The 17,417-nt window shown below is 41.3% G+C and overlaps 1 protein-coding gene across 2 annotated transcripts in view; it reads left to right on the top strand.

The window, feature by feature from the left end:
• Window positions 1-17,417, top strand: part of LOC130433452 (glutamate receptor ionotropic, NMDA 2D) — a 93,665-nt gene that overhangs the window by 39,597 nt on the left and 36,651 nt on the right. For both annotated transcript variants that reach the window (XM_056763330.1, XM_056763332.1), the window contains exons 2-5: window positions 13,176-13,512; window positions 13,682-13,888; window positions 15,303-15,569; window positions 16,820-17,148. In XM_056763330.1, the coding sequence (XP_056619308.1) occupies window positions 13,176-13,512; window positions 13,682-13,888; window positions 15,303-15,569; window positions 16,820-17,148 (1,140 nt within the window). The remainder of the gene's footprint in view (window positions 1-13,175; window positions 13,513-13,681; window positions 13,889-15,302; window positions 15,570-16,819; window positions 17,149-17,417) is intronic.

Below are 17,417 nucleotides of genomic sequence, written 5' to 3'. Positions count from 1 at the left end.
GGAGGAAGCTGACAGCTGTTAGAGTGTATCCGTGTCCGTGAAGATTGTGTTGATGTGCGCAGTGTGTATCCGGCTTCTTTTCTGGCACCCGGTGTGTGTGAGGACAGGCCAGATGTGGTGTGAAAGCATGTACGTGTGCGTGACTGAATGAGATTGTGTAATTTGTCATTGCGTCCTTGTTTTGAGTCACTTCTGCAGTTCCATACCAAGATATAGATTAACACAAACTGATTTAATCTGTTTTAAAATCACAGGATGATTGAGTGTCGATGTGTTTGTTGATCAGCCCAGACGTTGTGTTACTACGTGTATGTGTGTGTTAAGTGTTTTAATGCAGCATTGTGAAGCGTGTCAGTGAATCTCTCGCAGTGGCGTGCGTCTGAGAGGTGTAAGGAGGGTTGGTGTAAGAGCGCCTGGTTTCTGCTCTACCTCTCCTCCATCTCCTCTCATCAGCACCTCCCACTCAACCTGTGCCACTCCACTGGTTTCTAATCCATTCAAACCCCACCACACAGAACAGATAGGAGCACAGAATTCACTCCGGCTCATGTAGAATGGTAACCACCTTTCATTTCTCGATGCTCGTCAGATGCTTCATTAGGTTTTCCGAAAGGTTCATTCTCAATTTACCAAAAATGTAAAACAATTTGCTTGTTTGACGACTCGGCTTTCCTCTCAAGAAAACCAGCGGAACGTGCCGATCTTTCGTTCGGGAAAGAAAGAAACTTAGATTTTACTACTGTTGGGATTATTACTGAATCTGAATGTGTGCGGTTTTGTTGGGTAATGGTCTTTTTGCTCTGTAGCTCTCATAGAACACGCCAATCTCCCTGATGGATTGCATCTCGTGGCTTGCTTATTTCCCCAGCTCTCAACTCGAGAAGTCGGGTGTCTCTTTCCAGGGCAATTTCCACTTTAAATCTCAATCATATTCAAATGGTAAAGTGGCACAACACAGGGCAACGGGCTTTCCATTAAACCTTCAACTAACTTGATAAGGTTTTTCAGGTTTTATTCAATGAAACTGTGCTATTAATCTTGGCAACCAATGAATAGCTAATGCTCATGGTGGGCAGTCAATTATCTGTGGATAGAGGCAGGAGGAGGCCACTTCTGGTCATTTATAATTAAATTTTAGTTAAGTGTCCGTTTGAGCCGTCCGTATCCGTAGAGTCTCGATGAAACAGCCGAGGCTTGGCTCACACGCATCATTTGCTGCGTTGTTGGATGCTGGCAATCTTTAAAAGCTGAAATAAATTACCATCTGGGGTTTAACCCACCTGTACAAGAGAGAGGAAATGTCGACACAGGTTATAAAATCCATATCCGGCCTTGAGGTGCTTCTTTGTGTCTTCCCTAGACGCTCAGATCTTTTGAGGATCGGTGGCATTATCGAGGGGGAAAGCAGGTCTTAGGGCTGATGCACTCTAGCTCAGATTTTAGATTTTTTATGATCCGAGTTGACTCAAGGCATTTCCCCCAGTGTGTCCTTAAAACAGCTCTAATCCTTAAAACACTCCATTGTACTTGACAGAAAGGCAGAATGCAAGATCTCAGTGGGGCCGGGAAGCTTAAAGGGATGCACTGGTTGAGCCAACCCCAGGCAGGGCATCATGTAGAGACTGCCACGGAGGTTCATGGTGCTGAACTCTACTCGAGGGTCCTCGGAGCCAGCTGCTGGCTAGTAACAGTTTCCAGGAGCCCATTCATCAATGCAAGGCTTCTGAAAAGCTGCCAAATATTTAAGACGGGGGGAAGCGCTGGATACAGACAATAGATGGATGCAAGGCAGTGTTGTTTGAAACATTGGAACTGCTTTATAAAAATCAAGTGAGTTGTATTATGTGAAAAAGTTAAAGTAAATAGTTTGTTCTTTAAAGCGGGGTGATTTAGGACCACCGTTCTTTTGTGAACGCTGTGAATAAATTGCGGGAGATCTGTTTTATTAAAATGGCTTGTGAAATTGTTCTTTCGATGTGGAAGGGAAACTTGTTTTCTCAGCATGGCTAAATTGGGCAAATTAATGTCTTAGGTTAAGCCTGTTATGTTAATTGAGGCCATGGGGGTTGTTTTTAGTGAATGCAAGTTATTACGGTGCTGTTTTATGAATGGAAACAAATTATAGGTGTTTCTTTGTTTTGTGAATGAGACCAGAGGAGGCTGCTGGATTAAATCGACTCAGTGTAAAAAAAGGAAATATGCATGTGTGAGGGAGAGGCACGATCGGGATAGATCAGCGAGCCACCATGGTACTGAAGAACATAGTGTTCTTCAACCTCTAAAGCAGTTCGGGGCCTCAAACTGAAAGCAGATGGAGAGTGCGAAAATGTGAGTGTGTGAGAGAGAGCAAGTGAGCAAAAATGCTGCATAGAGGGCTGTGTGTAAAGGGCAGCTCGCAGATTTCTCATTTCAGCTCTCAGGTTATCCAATTGAGAAAAATGATTCACGCTGAGAGTTTTTCTTTTTTTTGTGCCGTTGTTGTTGTTTATGTGTTCAGATGTGGGTGCTGTTTGAAACATCTCTGCTTCCTGCCTTCATCAGGAAAATAAATAACAAGATAATGAGAAAGAGGCTGCCATCGAGGACCTGCTATTTCTGACAGTGAATGTTGTTGCAGTTTTAAGCCATATTGGAGGAAATGCATAAATGTAAATACAGAAGATTTCTCATTTTGAGGGCACTAAGAGATCTGTTACCCGCCTGTTCATTTTTTAACTGTTTGTGTTTTATTTGTTTTAAATTGTGTTATTTACCAAAAAACCCAAATGAAATATATTGTGTTTAATAACATTAATTCAAAAAATGATATATACACAACTTGTATCATAAAATTTTACTAGTTGACTTGTTTCCATAGTGTCTGGATTCTTGGCTCTCGCTGTCAAGTCCAGCACTGCATTGATGGAGAATGTGTGAGTGGAGAGAAAGGACGCACAGCTGATATGATGAGGGTGAGAAAAATATGCATAGATTTTCAGATTTGTGTTGCTCACATTGTCATAAATGGTGCATAACAAGAGTCCTATACCTCTCATTTATAATGTCTGTCAGCAAGTGGGCGACTCTTGATTAGTTTCAGAGCGGTCTGTGGAAATTTCCAATTGTATGCGAATGCTTTAAATGAACTGTGACGTCTGACCATCTCTGATGTTTACAGCACAGCTTGGTTTGTTTAACCATGCTTTGTGGACTCATGGAGCAATGTTCACTTTGATTATTTTTTGTTGCATGTTGTTCTACAGAATTAATGTCATGCCAGCACATTGTAATGCATTTTGTGGGGAGAGAAAATGTCATCCTGCTGTCACAAACCAGCGTATAGAACATGCAACTAAAATCATGTGATTTAGTCACTATGTAGACTAGCAGCAGAACTCGGTGTCTTTCAACCCCATCATACATTTGTTTACTTGCACTCAATGTCTCTGTTTCTCTCAAACATCTGGATCATATTTTCTAAGAAGGAAAGAAGTGAAAAAAGGTGGAATCAAGCCAAAGGGGCTCTGTGTTATGTTTTTGGTGAAATGTGAAGCGGCCCAAGAAGTGCTCTTACATTGCCGCTTTTTCTCCTAGACCTGTGTCAGGGTGTGAAAGTGCTGAATTTGAAAATAATATGTTGGTAGTCCTTATGCTACTTCATAGAACATGTTTATCCAAGGAGGACACTTATTACAGGGACTGTCCCCGTGAAGCAACCAGGTGTTAAATGTATGGCTCAAAGGCGCAATCATTTATGGATTGCTCCTTGTGGGGTTCAGACCTGCTCCATAATGTCTCTCTGTGTCGTTTACTGACAGGCAACAACATTTTCTAACATTTTTTAAATTGATAATCAATTTAAAAGCTGCTGAGGAAATATTTAGAAACTATTTACCAACTGGTGGAGAGATTTGCTATACTCAGTAAAATGTATTGTGCTTCTTTTTATTGGTTTTTTTATTACTTTTGAAACACAACACCTGAAGAATGGCACCATTTTATTAATTTTCTAATATTTGATGAGCCCAAGAAGTCTGCCATCGTTTAACACCTAAGAAAGAGATTAGGGATACAGCCCGTTTTCTCTCAGTCCCAAGCGATGGTGAAAATCAGGTGAAGATTAGAAAGCTTTTGTCTGTGGGTGAGACTTCTCTGAATAGCACTTTTGAAGTAGAGATCTTAGAGCTGGACCAGATTAAACTCACTCCTTTGTGGCATTGCAGCAGCGTCTCTGTTGAATGAGTTTAACAGACTTACGATGTATAAATAGTGTAGTAATGTTTTTTAGACAGTGATGCCTGTGCTTTGTTGTTGTAAAGAGGGTTTGCTTGCATGTGGACAGTTGATGGACGACATGGCCGTTTGTCAGCTAGAGTGCTTTCTGTAACATTGGTCATTGTGTTTGCGTAGCATTTTACGAGCAGTGTTTACTGTGGGGCAGTAAATGCGGAGCGTTCTCACAGCCAATGCGGTGTGCAGGGAATGCAGCCATGGGCTCAACTCTAATGATCGCATGCTGTCAATGCATATGGCCTCAGATCCAGCTTGTGTGCGTACTGTATGTGAATACATTACATCCTGTGTTCTGTACTGTGCATTTATTTTGTGTGTGTTTGTTTTGAGAAATGGCAGAGCTATTGGCAGTATACTAATGGGAGTCTATTTGGTGCAGTGCTTGAGTGTCAGGAACTAAGCAGCATAAAAATTATTAGCAATTCGGTCTTTATGTGGTGAAGAAATGTATTGATTTTACTACATGTGTCGTCAACCAGTGTGGTTGGGTATGGGCAGGTATGAGATTTTGACTGTATGATTACCATAAGTAAAAATACTACGGTTTTAAGGTATCAGAGTATTGAGATATGTAATTTTTAATATTCTTTGTAAAAAAATACAATATATTTTATTTTAAGGAACATTGAATATTTGGAACAATAATAATCATATGTCAGTTACATTGAAGTTTAATTATATGTCAGTTAAATTTAAGTAATGAAAAAAATAAGTAATTTAATTTTTAATTAAAATAAATGCTTAAGGGGTGGGGGGACGAGTTACTCTCATGCTGCACACAGCCTGATGGATTTCTGCACTTTTCGTCATGTTCCGAGATGTAAAAAAGGCTCATACTGCAAGAACAGAATGGCGTACATTTTTGTGGTTTTGAAACTGCGGTAAACCTTGAAACCAGCCTATGACTAGCACTGGTTACTTATTGTATTGAGTTCAATATTTAAAGGAAAAGTATCATAATTTGTTTACCCACATGTCAAAACCTGTATGCCTTTATTCTGCAGAATACAATATTTTTTTTGAGAAATGTCTAAGCGGTTTTGTGTCCATGCAATGCAAGTTCATGGTTCATGGTGGTTCATTGTTATGTTACCAATGTTTCTCATCTGCGGCAAAAAATAAGAGACTACTTCAAAATGGGGTGCGGTCTGTCAAAACCCCTTGGATGTCACGCAGCAATGTTTTCAGGAACGATTTAATGTACTTTTTTTGTCAAAATTAGATTTTCTTTAAATTATGATTCGATAACATCATATCTGTTTTCTCTGAAAATATCTTGGCAAAATTCTGTTGTTTTTGGCAAAAAAATAGCAGTTTAGAGTGGCAAATAACATATCCCTAGAGCGTTGCCTAATTTTTATCCCTAAAAATTGCCTAGAGCGTTCCCTCTCTTAAAAATACCACGACAGTTCACCTATCAAAGTAAACTACATAACATGTAGAATGAAGGTGTATCAATGCACATTTCCTGCCATTCCTGTGTAAACCACTGCATTCAAAGTTTTTTATACAATGTTAATGTGAGATGGCGGCTCGCCACCTGGTGCACCAGTTGTTTGTGACAACAAAATTCCAAATTAAAATATTTCTTTTTACAGAAAATTTGCAGAGACAAGCTGGTCAAAATAACAAAAAAATGCAATGTTTGCAGATCTTGAATATTCATAAACGATTATTATCACTCATAACGAAAAAAGTGCATATTAATACTTAATCAACACAATACTGATTTTTAGGTTCAGTTAAAAAAAATATATATGATGGAATAAGTCTGATTTTGACTTTCATTCTTTGACATTGCTGTTGTTCCTGATGTTTGTTTCTGTTGAAACTGAACAGACACTGGACTGAAATACAATATAACTTACATTTCTTCACAACTTATATTGAGATCCAGCAATAATTCGTAGACCACCATTGAAGAACCCGGCACTAGTTATTGTATCTTTATATCTATCTTATACTGTATATACAGTGTTTCCCCTAACATTACCTTAGGGGGCTTACCATGCCCCTCCAACGGCAGCCCCCACCCTCCTTGAAGGTCAAGTTAATTTAATTTTCTATATAGCGCCATATCTATATTTAAGATTACCTTTCCATTTAAGTTTACCTTTCCTACAGAACATGTCTTTACCTTGTTATTTTATAAAACAAACTAAATAGCATTATGGTATTTATGTTATTTACACGGCGGCATGTAATTTCTGTCTCTACATGGTTGCACGTTTACAATTCTCCTCTGCTCTCCGTATCGAGTCCTGCCCTGATGCGCGCACACACACACGTCCGTGCACATACACAGGTAAGCGGACAGAGAGTGCCAACCACCTGGAAAGCAAGCAGATAAAAATACACCGCCCGTCCCTAAAAAGTCACGCACTCTAATATTTAGTTGGACCGACATTGATTACGGCATGCATTCGCTGTGGTATCGTTTCGATAAGCTTCTGCAATGTCCAGAATGTCAATTTTCCCGTCCAGAGTTGCATACATTTTTCAGCAAGATGTTGTATTGATGATGGGAGAGTCGGACTGCTGCGAAAAGTCTTCTCCAGCACATCCCAAAGATTCTCAATGGGGTTAAGGTGTGGACTCTGTGGTGGCCAATCCATGTGTGAAAATGATGTCTCATGCTCCCTGAACCACTCTTTCACAATTTGAGCCCGATGAATCACAGCATTGTCATCTTGGAATATGCCCGTGCCATCAGGGAAGAAAAATCTCATTAATGCAATAACCTGGTCATTCAGTATATTCAGGTAGTCATCTGACCTCATTCTAAGATTTTTTTTGGACGGGCAGTGTATTTGCGTTTTTAAACGCCTCCATTGTGGTGAAAATGGCAACATTCACTCTCCTGCTCCAAGTCCAAGTACAGAAAAGACGCACGCCCTGCCCCTGAAAAGCAGCAACAGTCCAGTCCAGTCACAACCGGATGATAGGTTTTTACCCAGTTTGGCTTCATTCCATCTGCACCGCGAGACATAATGAACCATTCAAAACATCAGACTATTTCTGTAGTTTAAATTGAGCAGCGCTTCTACATAACTGAGATGTACACATTACACGCACTCAGGGACATTTATGTTGATTAAATTTTGCCGCTAGCCTATATCTTCTAATATCTTTATCTAGCGCAAAACGAGGTTCAAGAGCAGGTAAATAAAATAACAATTTTACTGAGCGCTTAACTAAACGAAAATGCAGCACTTAGAAAGTATTTATAGCTGTCAGTCAGTTTACTGTTTGCTATATAGGTTTATGACAGATTATAAACCATAAGGTCTCATATCTAAATTTAGCATTAATGATATTAATAATGTTAATAGCATTAATAATCAGTATGTTAATAGCATTTCATAATGAATCATGTTTTAATCAGAGATTATTTAGAATCAGTATGAATGGCATGGAAAGGGTACTTGTTAGTACCTTTGTACGTATTTCAGCTCATGATAAATTCATTTCAGTTGATACATTTGGTTGTCAATAATTTGTTTATATTAAAATAGGACACTAGGACTTCGCTTTAGCACTAGAAACTACAACACATTTTCTCCGTTGCCAGGCCTTTCTGTTTCATACATAATGTGGGTATCAGAATTTTAAATAAATGGCCTGATAAAACATTTTCATATACATATTCTTAGTCATATGACACTACTAAAATTAATATTATCATTTGTTTTAGATGTAATGCTTCATTAGTTTCATAAGGTTCAAAAACACTGTATTTTCCACAATTTCTTTCTGAAACACGTGGATTTTTTACAAAGCACATCGCTCTGAAAAGCAAGGTGTGCTATGTTTGGCCAATTATCCAGTGCGTAGTGATTGGTCGAATACTGCAAGTGTTTGACGGATATGTAACGCTAATTACCATATTTGTAACATCAGGTTCCAAAAAAATTGTACTGACAGGTACGCCCACCTCACTTGCATATACATTTGGACGCTCTTAGCCAAATCATGGCAAGAACTGACGTAGATTTGTGGGGGTGTGGCTACACGAGGCATTACAGACAGGTCTGGGTGAGCATTCGCTTTCAGAAAGAATGCATCTTTTGTTCTGACACATTCATTTTTGCAATTTTAGTTTGTCTTATACATGCATGGGCAACTTGTAACACAAAAAGATATGTTCTCTTTAAAAAGTATTGTCCCCCAAAGCTGTCAACCTAGGGGAAACCCTGAATGTATGTATATTTTAGCTTTGTTATGTAATATTTATATAATTATACTGTTTTTGCTCATTTTTCATTGATGCCATGAGCTTGTGATGTTTTCAATGGAAATATAGATAATGAAGAGATGAACTTAACATGTCCTTGAAATAAACAGTTAAAAGCATATTAATTAAGGCAAGTCAGGCTTACATTTATAAAGAGGGACGTAATTAACTAATGTATTTTAAACTATAGTAGAAAAGCCTGAGGTGGCTGTATGAGGAAAAGAAAAGCTAACACATGTGCCTTCTTTTGTAGAGGATGTATATGAAATTTTTGGCTGTCTTTGATTTCCGTACTCTGTGCACTTTCCTCATTTCCTACTGTACAATGAAACCTGCGGAAGCTGCAGTAAATTACTGCTCTTGCACAACATTAGCACAGTGCGTTTCTAAATGACAGCCAGACTGTGATTACCACAGGTTTATTTAAAGTGACTCAAAAACAGTAATATGTTGCCATTGAATATTTTTGGATGCTCCCCCCTTCCCCCAACCCACCTTCGCCACACACACACACTCACACACTGTCCCTTGTCTGTCAAAACTGGAGAATTGCCAGCATGTTTGCACAAGCCAAACACGTACACACATCCTGGTAATCAATATTTCTCTCTTTCCCTCTATTCCTCCATATCTCATCCCTCTCTCCGCTCCCTCTGTTTTCCTCCTCCCCCGTCTCCCCTCTCTCCTCATCTTTGTCATCAGGACTATATTTACCTTCTTTGGACAAATAGAATTCCTACGTCTCTGTCTCTCTCCGTCTCTTCCATATTCTATTCATTACGCTGTTGTCTTAGGCTGCTTAATTCTTCCTCTTATTTATCTGAAGGATTCGTCAGGGTCAACAGACCTAGAGATAAATAAATAGTGCATACGGACAAACAGAATGCAGCAGAAAGAGAACAAACCCAAAGAGCAGCGGCAGGATCGGGAGAGAGAGGGAATATTATGTCAGAGAGCCTGGCCATTCCAAGCAATTGCATTAGCACCTGATATCGTGAAACACAGAGAAGGCAGGGGGAGGCTGGCACAAAAGTAAATTGAAAATGATTTGCTTGTAGTGTGTGTGTGTGTGTGTGTGGGGTTGAGATAGAAAAAGTAAGACAGCGTGGCGGGCCTTTCTTACATATCAACTGCTCTAACCTCTATCACAGTAAATCACTTTGTACTGTGTGCACCTCTGTCTGTGTTGGTTTATGTGAATGTGGGAATGAGGAATGCTTGAATAAAATGGTTTTCTGAAATGCTGCGATCATATTGTTCATCTTGGATGTTTTCCGTCTGTTTAAAATTGTTACTGTAGTAGAGTAGGCGGGGCGAGACCGTGGTTCGAGTCCGGTGAGTAATTGTGAATTGGCGCCAGCTGTGCGCACACCGGGCTCGAATCACGTAGGAGATGGGAGCATAAAAGGAACGAGCGACCGGACCGTCGAAGAGAGAGGACCGGGCCCGAACTTGTTTTACGTTTGTATTTATATTGGTATTTATGTTTATGTTTTGTTCGCCGGCGGTCGTCCGTGAGGGGCCGCCGGCTGTTATTATTTATATTAAAAGTTGTTTAATGTTTTCCGGTTCCCGACTCCTTCCTTCCATTTTATTGAGATGTGTTACATTGGTGCCGAAACCCGGGAGGAAGGAGAGACATGCTGTCGGAGAGTCCTCGCCGCCGAGTGGCCTCGCGGTGCCGGAGAGTTCGGGCAGCGCGGACGAAGGGCGTCCGCCAGTGGCTGCCCGAAGCGGTGGCTCTGGGGAAACGGAAGTGCACAGTGCGGCCACCGTCAAAACTTCGGTGGAACGGCGACCTTTGCTGCCGCGCCCCTGGGTCGAGGTGGGGTGGCTTTCGTCCAAGTGGGAGCTGGGGGGTTGCCGCCGTCCGCCAGAGGCCGGAGCCTGTGTCCGTCCCCCGAGGGGGAGGAGCAGGGGGCGGAAGTGCCGGGTGAGCCACCGCCTGCCAGAGGCCGGAGCCTGCGTCCGTCCGCCCAAGGGGGAGGAACAGGGGACGGGGAACCCGCCCCGACTCCCGGATAAAGGAGGAGCCACCGCCGGCCGCCAGGGGGCGGACGGTCGAGCCGTCCACCGAAGCCCCAGGGCCACCGCAAGGCACCGCGAAGGAGAGTACTCCGGCTGGTTGAGGACCGAGCGGCAGCATGTCGGGGAACCGGATTTTTTTTTTTTTTCCTCTCTCCCCTCTCTCTTTCCGGTCGCTCCGAGGGCTCCCGTCTCCATTGTCTCGTCTCGTCGCTGCATACCCCCCACCCCACCCCCCCCGAGGGAGGGGGAGGGAGCTTGCACAGTCGCGGGGGTACCCCCCGGCCTGTGAGGGGTGATGGGGGTATGTAGTAGAGTAGGCGGGGCGAGACCGTGGTTCGAGTCCGGTGAGTAATTGTGAATTGGCGCCAGCTGTGCGCACACCGGGCTCGAATCACGTAGGAGATGGGAGCATAAAAGGAACGAGCGACCGGACCGTCGAAGAGAGAGGACCGGGCCCGAACTTGTGTTTGTATTTGTATTTATGTTTATGTTAATGTTATTGCGCCGGCGGTCGTCCGTGAGGGGCCGCCGGCTATTATTACTTTATTAAATGTTTGTTTAAATGTCTTCCGGTTCCCGACTCCTTCCTTCCCTTTTATTGAGATTTGTTACAGTTACATTAAAAAAATGATACATGTTAAAATAAATAGGGATGTACCAATATGTACATTTTGCCGATAACTGATCATTTTTTTAAAATTGGAAGCTTATAACCGATATATGGCCGATATCTAAGCAGTATCTAAATAGGAACATAAATTGAATCTGAAATCTGAAGTGGACAACTGCTTTTATTTGAAAACATTCACTGCAGAAAACAAGGTAACTATTAGTATTATTTTTTCCCCTGAAAATCATACCAAGACTACTTTACACTAGTTAACGATTCTTGAGCCTTCAAACCTTTCTTATACATGTTCTACTAGAGCAACCCAGAAAAATGTTCTTTATAGCCACATGTCTAAACGGTCTCAAGACAGAAAGCATTCATACAGTCTGCTTTAAACAATATACTTTTGTTCCTATAATATAATAAATACTGTATCTACATACTGTACCTACATCAACAATGTTTTGCTAATATCACTAAGTGAATGATTATGACAGAAAGATAATACTGTCCTGTATTTAAATGTGAGCAGCATGTAGCAGAAATTATAAACGATTTATCGGCTATAATATATCGGCATAAATGTAATTATCGGCAGATACAGATAGCATAAAAATTATGATGTAAAATTATGAAAGACAAATTTTTCTTAGTTATATTAACAGGACTCAAATAATTTCTAGGTCATTTGTAAAAAAATAAAAGTTACATCTGTGACATTTAGACACACAAAATAGTTTTGCCCAAATTTGTGAAGTCTTGACTTCACTGAAGCCAAAGGGGGACAGATACTAATGGCCCTATCATACATCTGGCAAGATGCGGCGCAGCACAAGTGTTTTTTGCTAGTTTAAGCCCGCCGTTTTGATTTTCACGTCCAACGCCACGTTGTTTTAATAGCTAATACATTTGTATTTTGAGGCAACTGAAATAGACTGCACCATTGACCAACTGAAACCTTGTGTAAAGTCAGCGGCGCAATATATATACATTTTTATTGATTTATAAAGCATTTCAGTAATATGCGCTTAAAGGCGTGTGAACAACGTGTGTACACGCTTATTTCACACAGAGGGATGCGCAGTAGCACAAAAACATGCAAAATATTAAAATGAAAGGATTACAATATTAATATTGTGGACATAAAGTAAAAAAATGTGGCTTTACCTGTAGATGGTCTGCTCGCGCGCTTTAATGCACGAGAAGAAGCCTTCCGTCTTTGCTTTTGCAAATTCCGCCATGTTAATAGCGAATGCCATGGAGGCATTCTTAAAGGGAATGGGAGATTAGGCTCTGATTGGTGTTATTGCATGTTTCTCCTGAAACACACCCATTACTCATTAAAAGACCTGACACGCTGACCATTTTTATAGGTACAAAAATAAGTGCAACCCTATAAGACCATGCGCCAGACACGCAGACCATTTTTTCCAACGTTAAACTAGAAAAGTGGATTCAGACATGCCCCAAGTGCACTTAAGCTTAGTTTGTTAAAATCGGGCCCCAAGACATTTTCAAAATGTCTATTTAAAATTTAATTTTTTACCCAACATTTTTCACTTGTCATAAAAATGTTATTAAACTCGTAAATAAAGCAAAATAAAAGCATTTTCATAAGTGGTCTTATACATTTAGACCCCAATAAGTTATTTAAATTTTTGTTATTATTCAACTAACAGTAATAACATCCACCCACTCATGCCGCCGACTGATTTAAGCACACAAACATAAGAGTTTCTCTCTATCAATTACCATCTCTGTGTGGTTCTGTTTCTGTGCTGCTCTATTTTAGCCTGTGGCCTGAATAAAGCATTTCATTTTCTCTTTTCTTTTGTCAGTTCTGTTCCTTTCTTTTCTAACTCTCTTGTTCTACTTCTTTTTCTTTCTCTCACTTTTCTTCCTAATTGCTCTCTCTCTCTCACTCTGTCTCATTGTAATTGCTCACTTGCTGTCTTTCACTCAAGTTATGTTTGATGTATGCCTTATGTAACATTTTTATTTTAATCAGTTTTCTTTTTTCTTTGCACTTAGGCTTTCTCTATTTGTGCCCTCTCGTTTGGCCTCCTTGTTTGTTGCCATGGTCACAGTACCCACGCTATCTCTGCTATTGGCCCTGGTAGAATGGGTGGGTCAGACCAGCTCCTCCCCTCATCTCTTGCTCCGCCCTCGAGAGCGTGAACGGGACCCGGTGGCATCAATGCACTTCAACATTGCAGTGATCCACGCGGGCTCAACGGTTCAACAAGGGGAAGGGGGGGCTGCGGCGGCTCCGGGCAGGGTGCCTTTCGCGGGCTTCGGACGTGTGCACAGCAGCTTCGGCGAGAGCGTCGTCACCCAGTGGGGATCCGCAAACGTAATCTGGCTTCAGGTCAGTTTGTACGGGGGCTCAAAAAATGACATTGGAAAGTTTAATGCTTTAACAGAGTTTTTTTTTTACATAGTATGTAAAATACTATGCATTTGTGTGTGTTCAGTGTTTAGTCATGAATGTCATTGTGGTGTGAACACAAATGTAATCAAAAATGAATTGACCGCAGGTAAATGACAGCAGCCCAAGGACATTGCTGTCTCAGCTATGTGACCTGCTGGCATCCAGACCACTTCAGGGACTTGTGTATGAAGATGAGAGACCCCTCCCACTTGCCTCTGGCCCCCTGGCCCCCATGCTGGAGTTCGTCTCGGCCCAGACCGGCCTCCCCATCGTTGCTGTGGGAGGGGGAGCGGGTCTGGGCAGGGTACCACAGGTACGGCTAATATCAAAGATTATACAAGTTTATTTCAGAATTTGGATTTGTTTTCTACTGAAGTGCACTCAGAAGTAAATCAGAAATCACCGGTTGTTTATTTCCAATGATTCAATCCTTTGAGTTAAATGAATTTGGAACACCCCCTTTATTGATCTAACTGTAATATTGACATCTTGCAAAATCTTCTAATATAGACTTTAAATAAAGATGCCGTGCAGATCTAAACTTCTTCTATTTAAAGTATATCCTGTAACCCTTGTGATTTATACCATTGTCAGCAAAGTGCCAAGTACAATTCCTCTTAAGAGCAATCTTACCTAGACAAATTGATTCTGAAGTAGACAGCAGCTCCCTATTCTTAAAATAAATTCTGTCTCTGATATTTAATAACCCAACAAAACAAGGGCATTTAAAATATTGAGGATTACTTACAAAAGACCTGCCCGAACAGTTTCGGATGCGTAGCATTTCTCGTACGTTAGCTGTGCTGAATCATTTGCCAGAGTTTTTTCTTCATAGCAGCTGAAAAAACAAATATTGGAGTTTCGTTGAACTGTGGAATTTCTTCACAAACATTTTTCTCTGCGAGCTCTTGGCGTTAATGAGCTCCAACACTTGCAAGATAGTGTTTGGGTTGCTGCGGCGCTATAAGAGCATTGTTTGTTAATGGCACTGCCTGAGGAGGAACGTTAAATGGACAGAGATGGGGCTGCTGTTGGCTCAGTTGGGGGCTGATCGGGGCACATCGATAACCGGAGGTAGAGATGCTATTGCTAACATATCTATTTGGATAAACAGCGTGGCCAGAGTTCAGGCATTACCGCTGCAGGCCATATGGCCCTGTGTTTTTTTCCCCGTGCAATTTCAGTTTCACATCTCCGCACATTTATAACACGTCCTCATTAGCACAGTGGAAATAAAACAAAAGCAAAACGATGCAAATTAAAAATTCATGTCTGTTTTTTAAGTAATTAGTATGAAGAAATTACATTCAATCCTTTTGATGATGTTGCTTCGAATACTACACACGCATGCACTCGGTGCTGCGGCGAATTTAATTTAAATCTTCGCGTCATACTCTGGTGAAGATTAGAGACTCACCAAAGTACCTCACTCCAGTTCCTACTCTGTCTGCATGTCTGAGAAAACTCTTTGACTCTTAAGAAATTGAAACCCTACGATGCTTTACAAAGGCAATAAATAGTCTTCAATAGTGGGAAATGATTTATTTGTTCTCCTTAATTGAACTGCAGAAGACAAGCTCTGTCTCTCTGCTGTTACCATTAGAGGATGTTGTGTAAGATACACTCATAAGAAATTCAGTTCCTATGATGCCGTACGCAGGGAACGAATTGAGTGCAGTGTTCAGTTTTGGGATATATACTCAGTTACCCTCTTCATTACTCTACAGGAGACCGGCTCAATCTTCCTACAGTTCAGCTCCTCCACCACGCTCCATTTGGAGGTGATCTTTGAGGTGCTGGAGGAGTACGATTGGACGGCCTTCTCGGTGGTGTCCACACGTCACCATGGCTACCAGGACTTCCTGTCAGTGGTAGAAGGTTTGACCGACGGGTCATTCATCGGTTGGGAGAAGAAGAGCGTAGTTATGTTAAACTTAACCGATGACCCAGGAGGAGCGCGCACACGGCGACTGCTGAAAGAGAACGAAGCACAGGTACTGTAAGAGAGCGAGAGAGAGAGAGAGAGAGAGAGAGATAGAGAGATAGAAGGTCAATGTGTTCTGCCTCACTTATTTACTCACTTATTTACTTACTCATTCATTTAATCATTCACTTACTCTTCCTCTCCTCATCTGACATCATTTCCTGTCCCCCCTTGCCCTTTGCTTGGTATTCTGCACTACAGTGCCTCGTGCACCTTTTCTCTCTGACCTCTCGCCGTCCTTTCTCTGTTCCCCTCTCTTTCTCATTCCCTTTCCCGTCTCCACCTATATTTGTGTAATGTGTGTGTGTTGCAGGTTGTCCTCTGTCTCCCCCTGTCTCCAGGCTGTTATTGTCTGGTGTGTGTGTGTTAGGGGTGTTATTGTGCCTTGTGGGTCCCAGTACATTGATGTCAGTGTTAATATAACACAGAGCCTGTGGCGGTGCAGCCCAGTGCCGTATGCATTAGATTCAGTCTGCAATGCTTCTGCTCAATTACACACACACACACAGAAATAAATACACTGGAATAAATATTGCACTGATGCACCTTTAGATACATAAATACACATGTTTACATGAACAACTTAACAAGTGGAATATATATATACACACAAGAAATCAATTGTTTTAGTTAAAGGAATAACTACCAATGTACAATAACTTTCTATGGGACACTTTGAAGTGATAGTTCAGCAAAAAAGAAAATCCTGTCATCATTTTCTCATCCTCTTGTCATTTCAAACCTGAAGACGATATTTTGAAGAATGTTGTTAACTTCTACAAAATATATTTTTTGTTTTCTTCAGAAGTTAGAAAGTCATTCAGGTTTAAAATGACAAGAGGTGGAGTAAATGATTACATTATTTTCATTTTTGGGTGAACTATCACTTTAATATAACTGTATTTAATATACAGTAATGAAAGTTAATGAGATTAACAGTAATTTATAATTTTTATACTTGTTAATGCTTGTTTGTCCATTTTTAATATACTGCTACAATAATTCATATTTTAATTTACTTTAATTGGATGCAACAGAGGTGCTTATTATACTAAACTTAAATGTACAAAATTTGTAGGTAAACTAATCTCAAAGCCTAGCATCCCTGTCTAATCCCTGTCTCTTCTGCTTCCTCCTCATGGTCTCTTTCTCTCTTTTGACCTCTATTCTCTTGTTTGCACTCTGTTTTTTTATGTTGCTCCTGTTCTCTGGTTTTCATCCCTGTCCTCTCTGTCTTCATTGCCCCCGCGTCTGCTCCAGGTGCGGTTGTTGTACTGCTCTCAGGAGGAAGCAGAACAGGTGTTCCAAGCCGCTTGGGCAGGTGGTCAGGCCAGCCCCTCCCACATATGGTTTGCGGTGGGTCCGGCTCTTTCTGAACTGGGCCTCACCGGATTACCCAATCGCCTATTTGCGATCAGGCCGCAGGGCTGGAGGGACGAGCCCCGCAGACGTATCGCCCGTGGCGTGTCCATCCTTACTCACGGAGCTGTTGCCCTGCGCAAGGACTACGGAGCAACTGGAGGGCCACACTTTGTTACCAACTGCCAGACGGATGGGAACAGGACGCAGAGGATTCGCGGTAGAATGAAGTAAGAAACTGTTATATATGTCGATACAGAATGAGACTTGTTTGCTCTGCCAAGAGCACAGAAAAATACAATATTGGATGTCTCACACCAAGCAGCACAAAACTTTCAACTTTCACCTCCATCTATGATTACGTTATAAACAAACATGTAGCATGACTGGTATAAACTGCATGTGTCCTCGACTAAGGGTTTACATAGTCGAATCAGAATTGCCACGTCTTGCTTTTAGTCAACTGATAGTCGTGTGTGTGCATGGGCGTGTGTGTGCA

Source organism: Triplophysa dalaica, chromosome 12 (genome assembly GCF_015846415.1).
Source record: "Triplophysa dalaica isolate WHDGS20190420 chromosome 12, ASM1584641v1, whole genome shotgun sequence".
Lineage (NCBI taxonomy): Eukaryota > Metazoa > Chordata > Actinopteri > Cypriniformes > Nemacheilidae > Triplophysa > Triplophysa dalaica.
Note: the sequence above shows the minus strand (reverse complement) of the source record. Positions and strands in the feature narration are given on the sequence as shown.